At 40.9% G+C, this 13,048-nt stretch overlaps 1 protein-coding gene across 1 annotated transcript in view; it reads right to left on the bottom strand.

Annotated features, from left to right (window-relative positions):
• The window catches only part of SRPK2 (SRSF protein kinase 2), a 239,748-nt gene that overhangs the window by 34,960 nt on the left and 191,740 nt on the right, over positions 1-13,048 (bottom strand). Inside the window, 4 exon segments of the mRNA XM_036327570.1 lie at positions 2,892-2,998; positions 6,773-6,860; positions 7,094-7,181; positions 7,883-7,991. Coding sequence (XP_036183463.1) covers positions 2,892-2,998; positions 6,773-6,860; positions 7,094-7,181; positions 7,883-7,991 — 392 coding nt within the window.

Raw genomic sequence — 13,048 nt, 5'->3', positions numbered from 1 at the left:
ACATCTATAATATATTTTTTAAATATTTTTTATTGATTTCAGAAAGGAAGGAAGAAGGAGAGAGAGACAGAAACAGCAATGATGAGAGAGGATCATTGATTGGCTGCCTCCTGTACGCCCCACACTGGGGATCGAGCCCACAACTTGAGCACATGCCCTGACCGGTAATCAAACCGTGACCTCCTGGTTCACAGGTCAATGCTCAACCACTGAGCCATGGTGGCTGGGTTGGTCTATAATATTAGAAGATGAGCTGTCGATTTGCACCATAAGAGGATGAAGGTAAAAGAAGAGATAAATACACAGGCTGAATAAACTAAGTTAACTACACACAATTTCAAAGGAAAAATCTAACAATTATAAACATCAAATTTTTTATGAAATGGTTTTAGAACCTACTGATTTGCATGTATGCAATTATTATATACAACTGGTAGGAAGGTTCTTTTTCAGGCCCCAATCACTAGGATGTACAATTCTTCAATTCCCTGATTATTTCCTATTTAAGAATTCTGGACCATAGCCTATATTTCAGGTCTGCAACCCTCAGGCAAATCTAGTTCAAGATCTGGACCAGGGGAAAGGGCAAGGCTCCCTAGCACTCAGTCTTCGTCGCAAGAAAACCAAATAATCTCCTTGATATATAAATTACTCTGAAGAAATACCTACAGTCATTCTATCAGAACAGGTAACCCAGAATAAGTCATATCTGCAACATTCCTAACTTAGGCTGTGAGGGAATAGTGGGATACAAAGCAATATATTCCGTGCAGAAAATGAAATCCGGTAAACATTTCTAATCAGAAAGAGATCTTTCATGTAGGTATACTTTCATTTTATAAATAATTGCTACCACATGATCACCAAACCAGACCCAGACCCATTTTCTTTTTTTTAATATATTTTATTGATTTTTTACAGAGAGGAAGAGAGAGGGATAGAGAGTTAGAAACATTGACAGACACATCGATCAGCTGCCTCCTGCACACCTCCTACTGGGGATGTGCCCGCAACCAAGATACATGCCCTTGACCAGAATCGAACCTGGGACCTTTCAGTCTGCAGGCCGACGCTCTATCCACTGAGCCAAACCGGTTAGGGCCAGACCCATTTTCTTTTGTCAAGGCAAATGAACAAAGCATAATTCTAATACAATACTCCCTATATAACAAACATTCATTATATCGTTCATTTACCCTTCATCTAATACCTAAAAACAGCAAATAAACACAAAGTATTTCTTTTGAATTATTTTCTGAGAAACAAAGGGGGACGTTTTATAATAATAATATCAGATAAAACAAATTTTCACTATACCATATCATTACTTTAAAAAGTTCAATATGCCCAAAGAAATGTATGCCTGATATTTACATATTGCTCCCTTAAGAAACAGAATGGCATAGTATTAAATATAAAACTGACTTAAAATGTTCAAGTTATTATATACTGTAACATATGCATACACTTTAAAAACAAAAATTATATACTAGGTGTACCGGTTAATAATGCGGATCTTGTAATTAAAGAAAACGGTAATTTCAAGAGAAACATCAAAAGTGCTTTATTCAAAGTAATGTCCATCGCTAGCTACACATTTCCCCATCTTTCAGGTAATTTGTGGATACCGTCCCAATAGAACTTTTCTTGTTTTCAGGCAAACCATTCAGAGACCAAATTTTCCACGTCTTCGTATGTTTTTAAGTGCTGCTCAGAAAGCGCGTGTGCCATCGACTGGAACAAGTGGTAATCTGAAGGAGCAAGGTCTGGTGAATGCAGTGGGTGGGTTAATGCTTTCCAGGCAAGATCTTTTCACGTGTCTTTAACTAGTTTTGAAGTGTGTGATGGTGCATCATCATGAAGCAAAATTACTTTGCTGTGTCTTCTGGCACATTCTGGTCATTTCACGATGAAAGCATGGTTCAAATTGATTATTTGTTGTAGGTAGTGATCAGTATTAATGGTTTCACCTGGTTTTAGAAGCTCATAATACACCACACATTCGTGATGCCACCAAACACAGAGTATTGTCTTTTTTCCAAAGCAATGTGGAATTGCAGTCAATGTTGATGGTTGACCTGAATCAACCCATGATTTTGTGCATCTGGGATTCTCAAAATAAATCCACTTTTCATTGCCAGTCACAATTCGATGCAAAGAAGACTTTCTTTTGTGCCATTGAAGCAACATTTTACTGATGACTTTTCGGTTTTCCATTTGTCTTTCATTCAGTTGATGTGGCACCCATTTTCCTTCCTTTAAAATTTTTCCCATTGCTTGTAAACGATCAGAAATTGTTTGCTGAGCAATGTTTAATCTTTCTGAAAGTTGTTTTTGAGTTTGACACGCATCTTCATCCAATAATGCTTGTAATTGTTGGGTCTTCAAACTTTTAGAGTTGACCTGGACATTCTTTGTCTTTCACATCGAAATCATCACTTTTAAAGCGTTTAAACCAGCATTGACAAGTATCTTGAGATGGAGCATCTTCACCATAAGCTTCACGAAGTATTCAGCAGCACTTTTCTTCAAAATAAAGTAATGAATTAAAACTTCCTGCAAATGCTCTTTTTTTTTGGCATGAAATTCAACATTTTTAAGTGTAAAAATATCCATGATGTTAACACCTTTAGCAAATTTGATATATGAAGTTTTGAATCTTATTGTCAATACAATAAAACAGCATACATATGAAATAGCATATATATCAACATATGTGTAACTCCATCTATTGAAAAAAATCCACCTTATTAACCAGTACACCTAGTATATATCAAGAAACATGTATGTATATGTTTGTGTTTTTTGAAAGAACAAAACAAAATAGTAATTTATGTTGAAAGCCTAGCCAGTTAGGTATTAGGGGTTGGGGGCTGCCCCATAAGCCTCACCTGTCGAATGATACTCTTCACACAACGTAAAGGAAGGCCTTGATAGTTGGACTTGATAATCCATTTGAGGAGATGGTGGCCAAGCACTTCGAAAACCATGCAGACATCTGGGACATGGTTAAGGATCACTTGTGGATACATTTCCTGAAGTGATGCAATTACTAAAAGCAGCAGCACTGTGGCACGTGGCAAAACATTTACTTCTTCAAAACATGCAACAATCCTATATAATAAAAGGCTAATATACAAATCAACTGAATGGCAAAACAACCAGTCACTATGATGCGCACTGACCACCAGGGGGCAGACACTCAATGCAGGAGCTGCCCCCTGGTGGTCACTTCATTCCCACAGGGGAGCGCCAATCAGCCAAAAGCCCTAAGCCAGGCTCACAGCTGGTGAGCGCAGCGGCAGTGGCGGGAGCCTCTCCTGCCTCGCCAGCAACGCTAAGCCGTCAGTCAGACATCCCCCAAGGGCCCCTGGACTGCGAGAGGGCACAGGCCGGGCTGAGGGACCACCCCCACCCCAAGTGCATGAATTTTGTGCATCAGGCCTCTAATACTATCAATAATACCCAAGTGGTCCTTTCCTATTTCTCACCTAAATAAAATGATGGAACATTTACTAAGTACTTATTAAGTCCCACAGATTATTAATGTGTACCTGTAACAACCTTAGAAAATAATATATGTATCCCCACACAGAAACGGGGAGAGCCAACTAAAGAACTATCCTGCGTTACAGTCCAAAGGTGGCAGTGTCAGGACTCGATCCCACACTTATCTGTGCTCTCACTCATTTTAGCACACTTTTCCTTGATGATCAGTCTTAATGAAAATGAGCAAGACCAGAACCTCATGAGCAATTAACGAGAAAAAAGTAAAGAACTCTCCTGTCTAAAGTGTCCTATTTGCCTGCCTAAATTTCTATTTCATGGGTTACATAAAACACTTTATAAAATAGAAATTAAACAAACTCAGTGAAGATATTTAATCTTTTCCTTCATATCTTCAAATGTGTAAATAGATCAATTTTAATATTGTAGGCAGTTTTCAAGAATATATGATCACAATATAAGACATGGCATTAAGACCAACCTATAATAATGAAGTCTCAGGAATCTGGGTGGTTTTTAAAAAAAACACACAGAAATTCTAGTCAAACACCAACACTCCAGAACGATGGCCCATCATATAAATATATTTATGTCATTCCTACTGGAAGATTTAAAATGATTCTGAAACCATCTGAGAATACTTTATTCACCCCTGGAGGCCTATAGACAGGTTAGTTTAATTAATATATATATATATATTATTATTTTATATATATATATATATTATTTTTATTTTTTTAGTATATTTTTATTGATCTCAGAGAGGAAGGAAGAGGGAGAGAGAGACAGAAACATCCATGATGTGTGAGAATCATGGATCGGCTGCTTCCTGCAAGCACCCTACTGGGGATGGAGCCCGAAACCTGGGCATGTACCCTTGACCAGAATCGAACCTGGGACCTTTCAGTTCGCAGGACAACCTTCTATCCGCTGAGCCAAACCGGCTAGGGCTGACTTAATATATTTTACAATATCTGCATCTACCACATCATCACAATAACTACTGCTTTAAATATTAAGAAAAAGATTTCTACAGTGTTGGAGAACATGTGAGCTACAGATTTATGCGTAGATAATGTAAAACCAGTTTCCCAGGCATATTACAAAAAATCAAAAACTGTACTTATGAACACACAAAGCAACACCCAGATCTCTACATAATGATTTCTACATCACTGACAAATCTGAACTATGATGGTTTCTTACCATTTAACAGTAAAAATAGTCACTAGAATGTGTATGTAGTATTTTTCAAAACTCCATTTACCTACAAATCAGCCGGTTTCTCCAAAGAAACCATCTCCCTGTCAGCTGTCCCAGGAGCTGCCATGCAGATCTGATGTAGGAGGGGCTGCCCTGCGTGCCCATAAACCATCAGTCATTTGGAGAACAGGAGCAGGTCAGGACCAGCTCTACCTTCCTATCTATCACGAGGGAAAATGCACTCAGCAATTAGCAGAAATGATACTGAGAGAAACAGAGAGGTGGCTTTAGCAGTCAAGGGTGCGTGCTAGTACCTCCAAATCCACTCTAGAGGAAATACAAGCATACCTATATTATTGCACTTCATAGATGTTTCACTTTTTTATAAATTGAAGGCAAGACTCTTCCTCCACCAACAAAAAGATTATGTGGTGATCTGGAACTGAACCAGCAATTTATCTGAGGTATGCCTGTATAAAAACCTCAAAAATATAGAGTATGAGGAGAGTGCTTCCCTAAGAAATGAAGACTTAGTGAGTGAATGAACAGGATGTTATTCTGGGATTTGAGCTGAAATTTAACTTTGTCCTCAGGCTTCTGGAGCTTGAGCAGAACAAGTAACAAAATGTTGGATCTGTTCCAAAGATGATATAAAGCAAACAGCTAAAGATGGGGAAGGAGAACCCTGGCTCTGACACACCCTGGCAATCATAAGTCACAGGGTACTGAGCAGTGCCCAAATATTCCTGAACCCTGAGAAATAAGGACACAGTAGTCCCTTTTATCCGAGGAGATAAGTTCCAAGACACCTAGTGGATGCTGGAAACTGCATGCAGTACCAAACCCCACATATTCTATAATTTCTCCCTGTCCTATAAAAATAAAAGGCTAATATGCAAATTGTCCCCTTGACCAGGAGTTCAACCAGGAGTTCAACTGGGAGCTCGACCAGGGACAGATGAAGGGAATGAATCTAATTCTGGAGCATCAGCATAAAACTGATTTATTGTATTGAGAGCCTCCTAAGACCTCCCCTAAACACCCAGCCTTTAACACTCTCAAGACAAAGGACCCAGGCCTCGCTCTCCCTCCCAGGAGCAGGCTTATGCCCTTCTTGCCCCACAGTGTGCATCTTCTAAACTCGAAGGGTCCTCATGAGACTTGCAACCAGGGGAGCAGCAGCTGTCCTGGGCTAACCTCCTGAACCTCTTTCCTAGGCCCTATTTGCTCTGACTTTCCAGTGAGCCAAAGCCACCCCAACTAGGCTCATTTCTTTCCTATTATGTTGCTAGAGAGCCAAAGCAGCCCCACCCAGGCTCTCCTGTTGCTTCTCCTATGCTAAGCCCTTCCTTGTTTCACTGTCCCCACCTTTAATAAATGTCTTCTCAAAATCACTCACACTTGTGTTGTGAAATCTTTCCTGAAGGAAATCAAGAACACACACTACAGGTCGGCCCGAGGCAGACCTGCTCCAGGCTGGTCCACTATCTAGTAACAACTTGACTTTCACCAGACTTTTCCAAAGAAGACAAACTAAACTAAACAAAACCAACATATTTCCCTATTTACCTGGCAGAAAGATGACACTATGCAGGATCAGGTGTGACTTTGCTATGCTGACATTAGCGGAGCATTTTTCCTTCTAGTGCCTCAATGAATTCTTTGCAGCTTCTGAAGGATACCGAGCCCTTGTGTATGGAATTTTTTACAGTTTCAAGCAAAAAGAAATGCTGGTATATGCTTCCACCTACCACTGTAAAAATAAAGTTCACTAGAATTATTAAAAAAAGATTAATAATTCCATGCAAGAATCAGGTCAAGTGATGTAAAATAATTTTATAAAATGTTACTACACCAAAACCCCCGAAAGCCCTAGAAGAGCACTCCAGACTTATCACTTTCCAACCCTCCGGGATTACATGAGAGGCTTTATGCGGAGAATCACAAAGCAGAGCAAGCACAAGTTTAAGCGGGTTTACACATTCCAATTTTTCAAAAGCAATAAGAAAGACTACAGCATAATTCAGCCATTAGGAAGCAACAGCAGTGTCAGAAAGGATATGGATTCCACTCATACTTGAAATCTTGAAGTCATCAATGAGCTATACTCCCATGTATTTACTTGGGTCACTGGAATCACTTTCTCGAACCTATGGAAAGAAAAATAAGTCAAAAACAGAAGTGTTTATGACTGAAAATAATTTCCATTATACCAACCAAAATGGTTTTAATGTAGGTGATGTGTTTTTTAAAACAAAATATTCAGTATTTGAACTTATAAAACATAAAATCAATTTTAATTTCGTCAAACCAAGAAAAATCCCTTTGTAAAATTTTAAGTTATTAATTTGTCTTCTATCATTCAAGATTTTACAGTACTTACACATTTGAGCAATTTTATTTCATCCAAGGCTGTCTCCGTATAATGCTGGGCACTTTTTACAACTTTCATTGCAACAAATCTTTTCCCCCTTTGGAAAATGCAAATTTAAAAAATATAAGCAGAAGTGATCATTATAATGAAATTTACCCAATATATACAAAGTTTTAATAAGCTTTCCTTTAAAACAGTGCTTTTCAAATTGTGGATCAATAATTCAGCAGGAGAAAAATCCCTTATAATTGTTTCTGTTTTTTCCTCATAAAATGAGGTAAACTAGAAAATGTCATTCATCACATATAATGAGAGTAAGTATCTTGTAACACTAGTTTCACTTCACACACACACACACACACACACACAAACAAAACAAACAAAACACACAAACACAAATGCATATTTATATTGGGTTGCAATGGCGTTTCATGCTATAGGTCATAGCTTTAAAAAGGAATCAGAAACCACTGATTTGGAAGGTCTATATGTTAATTTATATGTAAATGAGTTGTGGGGTATTTTGGTATGGATAAATTTTTGGGAAAAACTATGATCCTGCTATAATTTCAATGAATAAGCCTCAGATATACAGGCAGAGGAAAGTTAATATTTTAAGATAACAGGAAAATGAACTTCAAACTGAGGGGGGAAATGTTTAGCTAGGACAGGGCAGGCCTGTGCGAAGCACTTAACACTGCACAATAGAAGCAGCTGTGCCCTCAGCCATAGCTTGTAGTAAAATAAAGATGACAAATACGCCAGGAATCAAGATAACAAATGACAAAGAACACTTACTGCATATCCCAGCAAAGCCAGACAGTAGAGAAGTGTCCCCATCCTAGCTTCCTAATGACATGGTACCGGCCGTTGAAAAGGTCTCCAATTTTCACTGGATGATAGCCACCTTTTATTTAAAAAAAGAATAATAATTTCAAAAAATAGTAACAGAATATCATCTCTTCCTTTGTCAGTTCTTGATACCATTAAAGAAAGCTGCAAATAATAAAATCAGATTAAAATATATTTAATAGTGTAACATTTTTCAAGAATTTTCATCAAAAGAAAAGTGTCCTTTGCCTTTCTACTAAGTTAATTAGAAAGGCAAGAAACCACCCAGCACTTCATAACACTTACTTAAGGTTTTATATTTAAGTCTAGGTGTAAATAATATGCACACTAGCTCCTGACATTTCCAAACAACCTTATAAGTTAAACACCAATCTTGTTAGGTCAGTGCAATATAACTCACCAAAATAAAGGCTGGGTATCCTCCATAATTCTGCATACACTAACAAGGAGTCCTATATGCCGGGAGCCGGTCCATGCTTGCTGTTTCAAGGGACCTGGCATATATGGCATACTGTTCTTAATATGTTTGCTCACCTTGGCACTATGTGTTTTAACCAAGGTCTCCTCTCTGAGAAAGGTTGTTTCCCCAGGTAGGGATTTTCCCCTGAAGTTAGGGAGGGAATAAAGCCTCTTAACTAGTGCCAGGTGGGTAATTAATCACTTTAACTACGAACAATCATGCTTAAGCTACATAATCTTTACTCCCTGGAATGGAGATAAGAAACGCCCTAACCTTTGTAATAGAGATTGATAGGATTGAATCAACTGGTATAAATACAGATGTAATAAGACAGCAGAAGACAGAACTTAGAACACAGAACTCAGAATACAGAGCTTAGAAGACAGGACTAAGAACACAGAACCTACTCAGAACCTACAGACAGAAGAACTTCGCTGGAGAGAACATGGCAAAAGATCCTGGACTGAACCTGACTACAGAAATTGGCAAGAGAACCTGACTAGAACCTGGTGACTGAACCTGGCTGGAGAACCTGGACAGAACCTGGCTGGAGAACCTAGCGAGGGAACATGGCTACAGAACCTGGCTGGAGATCCTAAGCAGAACTTCGCTGGAGATCCAGACCAGAACTTGGCTGGAGATCCTGGCTAGAGATCCTGGCTAGGCTGCTGATCAACTGAACACTGTCTCCGTGTCCTTCCTTCTTCGCCGACTCCGTCCACACCTTTGGGGACCCCTGGACCTGCTGGGGTTGGACCCCAGCATATGGCGCCCGAACAGGGACCCCTAGTAAGCGCCCTGCACATGGGACGGATAGGACTCCACCATAGGAAGAGGGTGGACAGTCTTCGCCGACTCCGTCCACACCTTTGGGAAGCCCTGGAACAGGATTCCCCTAGGTAAGCCTCCCCCCTCCCCCCGCATTGAGAACCCCACACTCGGGACGGATAGGACTCCACCAGGGTACTGCAGACCCCCCTATAGAGGATAAGTAGGGTAAGAAGGTGGATAGTACAGAACTTAGATTAAGAAGATGTGCCATACTGAGTCCAAAGAAAGAAGACTCTGTATTGATCTTTAGATTAAGAAGATGTGCCATACTGAGTCTAAAGAAAAAAGACTCTGTATTGATCTTTTAACACATATGCTTGCTAGCACAGGAATTAAGGTTACTCCCAGTCAGACAGAACGTTTTATACAAGAAGTATGTCCATGCTTTTCTGAGGAAGGAAAGGTAAATGTAATGGCATGGGAGAAGGTAGGCCCAAGGAGCCTTATCCTTAACCCCACTGCAGCCTTTCCACCCTGGGAAAGTGCAGGATTGGCAAGCTCTCCCTGGGGTGATAGATCAGGACTCAAGTAATAGCGGAAAGCGCCAATCCTATTCTTAAAATGGATACAAGAGAGCATTTGGGTTTTTCTTTTTAATGCCTGCTTTTAAAAAATAAAAAAGGGGGAATTTGCCGGGAGCCGGTCCATGCTTGCTGTTTCAAGGGACCTGGCATATATGGCATACTGTTCTTAATATGTTTGCTCACCTTCTTGGCACTATGTGTTTTAACCAAGGTCTCTGAGAAAGGTTGTTTCCCCAGGTAGGGATTTTCCCCTGAAGTTAGGGAGGGAATAAAGCCTCTTAACTAGTGCCAGGTGGGTAATTAATCACTTTAACTACGAACAATCATGCTTAAGCTACATAATCTTTACTCCCTGGAATGGAGATAAGAAACGCCCTAACCTTTGTAATAGAGATTGATAGGATTGAATCAACTGGTATAAATACAGATGTAATAAGACAGTAAGACACAGAACTTAGAATACGGAACCAAGAGAGACGGAACCTAGGCACAGAACCTACACAGAACTAGAGACAGAAGAACTTCGCTGGAGAGAACATGGCAAAAGATCCTGGACTGAACCTGACTACAGAAATGGGCAAGAGAACCTGACTAGAACCTGGTGACTGAACCTGGCTGGAGAACCTGGACAGAACCTGGCTGGAGAACATAGCAAGGGAACATGGCTACAGAACCTGGCTGGAGAACCTGGAGAACCTAGCAAGACAACATGGACACAGAACCTGGCTGGAGATCCTGGCTAGGCTGCTGATCAACTGAACGCTGTCTCCATGTCATCTCAACGCTGTCTCCATGTCATCTCTTCTTCGCCGACTCCGTCCACAACTTTGGGGACCCCTGGACCCGCTGGGGCTGGACCCCGGCACCTATATAATAAAAGCCTAATATGCTAAGTGTCTGGTCATTCATTCAACCAATCAAAGCGTAATATGCTAATAATATGCTAAGGCCACTCAACCACTTGCTATGATGTGCACTGACCACCAGGAGACAGTCGACTGGTCACTATGATGTGAACTGACCATCAGGGGGCAGATGCTCCAACCGAATGGTTAGCTTACTGCTGGTGTCCGGCTGATTGGAACACACCCTGGAACCCTCCCACGCAACCCCCACCACCCCCTCCCGCTGGCAAACCTCCCGCATCCCTTCCCAGCCTTGATCGTGCACTAGAGGCCCAGTGCACAAATTCATGCACCAGTGGGGTCCCTTGGCCGGGCCTGCACTCTCTTGCAATCCGGGACCCTTCGGGAAATGTGAAAGAGCCGGTTTCGGTCCGATCCCGTAGACCAGGCTAAGGGACCCCACTGGTGCAATTCACTCTCCAACATAGCTTGCTCCTCTCGCCCTTCTTCCTCCAACTTCAAACTCCTGCCTTGGAAATAGGTTAGAGAGTGAGGGAGGCTGTATCATGTTAAGGTAGACTTTTGGGGAGGGAAGGGTCCTTCACAGACATCTGGCATAAAAAGACCTTCACTTTGCATTTGTAAGTAAAATAAGGAGGCTACAAAGTAGCATGTATAATATAGCATTTCTGTGAAACAAACAAAAAAAAGTCTAGGAGGATGATGTTAGCAACAAACAGCTTGATATAAAATTGCTTTCACTCTTTTAATCTATATTTTATTCTCTGTATCTTTTTCAATATTTTTCTGAAACAAACATAATACTTTTCTATTTTATACTCTCTTAGCATTTACCACTTCTTTATTGCAAAGATGCTATTTTCCCTTTTTAAATTTGTTTTCCTTTTTTTAAATCTGCAAAATTCTTATAAATCACTAAGACAGAGAAGTACAGAGAACAGACTGACAGCTATCAGAGGACAGTCTGGATGAAAACGGTGAAGGGATTATGGAAAAAACCCCACAAACTAACAAAAAGAAACAAAACAACAACTCATAGACATAGACCACAGTATGGTGGAAAGAGGGGTGGGGATGGAGGGGGATAGAAGAGTATAAAGGGGGGATAAACGGTTACAGAAAGAAACAAGTTTGGATGGTGAACACACAATACAATATACAGATTATGTATTATAGAATTGTACACCTGAAACCTATAATTTTATTAACCAATGTCACCCCTATAAATTCAATAAAAAATTTTAAAAAGAAGACATAGATGGTTTGTGCCTATTTTTGAGCAGCTCAAAGCAGGTGCAGGAAGTACCTAAGCCAATTCTTTTAATCCATCTGTAACTTTCACAGGGCTAGGAATAATACTTCAAGAAATACTATGAATATAAATACTTAAATTGTGTTGAATTAATGAAGCAAAAATTTGAGTAGACACATTTTCTAAGATTCTTACTCTCATACCACTGTACTTGTTTTTCTTGGATTTTAATATCAAAGTGTGTAACAATATTTTGGGTAAAAAAAATATGAACTAAAAGGTAGTAAATTATACATGAAAATAGGAAATTATTTAATGGAAGGGTGGGTGTTAACAAAACACACTGTGGTAATCATTTTGCAATATACACACATGTTAAGTCATTAAGCTGTTACACCTTAAACTTGCACAATGTTGTATGTCAATTATCCTATACTAGAGGCCCGGTGCATGAAAATTCATGCACTGGAGGGGGGGTCCCTCAGCCCGGCCTGCCCCCTCTCACAGTCCGGGAGCCCTCAGGGGTGGGAGGCGACCAGGCGATCAGGGGAAGGTGACACCCCATCACACCTGTGCTGCTGCCACTAACGGCAGCGCAAGCCTCAGCCGGCCCTGGTTACCTAAGCCTCGAGCGGCCCTGGGCGGCTGGGGGGCTGAGGGGACTGGATGGATCTGGAGGCAGGGCTGAGGGGACTGGGCACCTCCATCTTTGAGGGCGTGGCAGTCAATTAGCATATTCCCTCCTTATTGGCTGTGGGCACCACCATCTTTGCAACCTGCTGCTCAGTCATTTGGTCGTCCCCTCACTAACCTCCCTGCCGGCCTGGTCGCCCCACGAAGCCTGTTCGGTCATCCATTCGGTTGTGATGGTCACTTAGACTTTTATATATATAGATAATAAAAGCATAATATGCTAAGTGTCCAACCAATCGGTTGACTGGTCAACCACTCGACCAGTCTTTATGACGTGCACTGACCACTAGGGGGCAGACGCTCCGACCGGTAGGTTAGCTTCCTGCTGGGGTCTTGACTGATTGGAACTGGGCGAGAGTGCCAGACACTCCTTGGCTGGCCAGCCCCCAATACCCCAATCGGCCCCGATCGCCAGCCAGGCTGAGGGAACCCACCTGTGCATGAATTCGTGCACTGGGCCTCTAGTATCTCAATAAAACTGAAAGA

The sequence above is a fragment of the Myotis myotis genome, unplaced genomic scaffold, assembly GCF_014108235.1.
Source record: "Myotis myotis isolate mMyoMyo1 unplaced genomic scaffold, mMyoMyo1.p scaffold_m19_p_11, whole genome shotgun sequence".
NCBI lineage: Eukaryota > Metazoa > Chordata > Mammalia > Chiroptera > Vespertilionidae > Myotis > Myotis myotis.
Note: the sequence above shows the minus strand (reverse complement) of the source record. Positions and strands in the feature narration are given on the sequence as shown.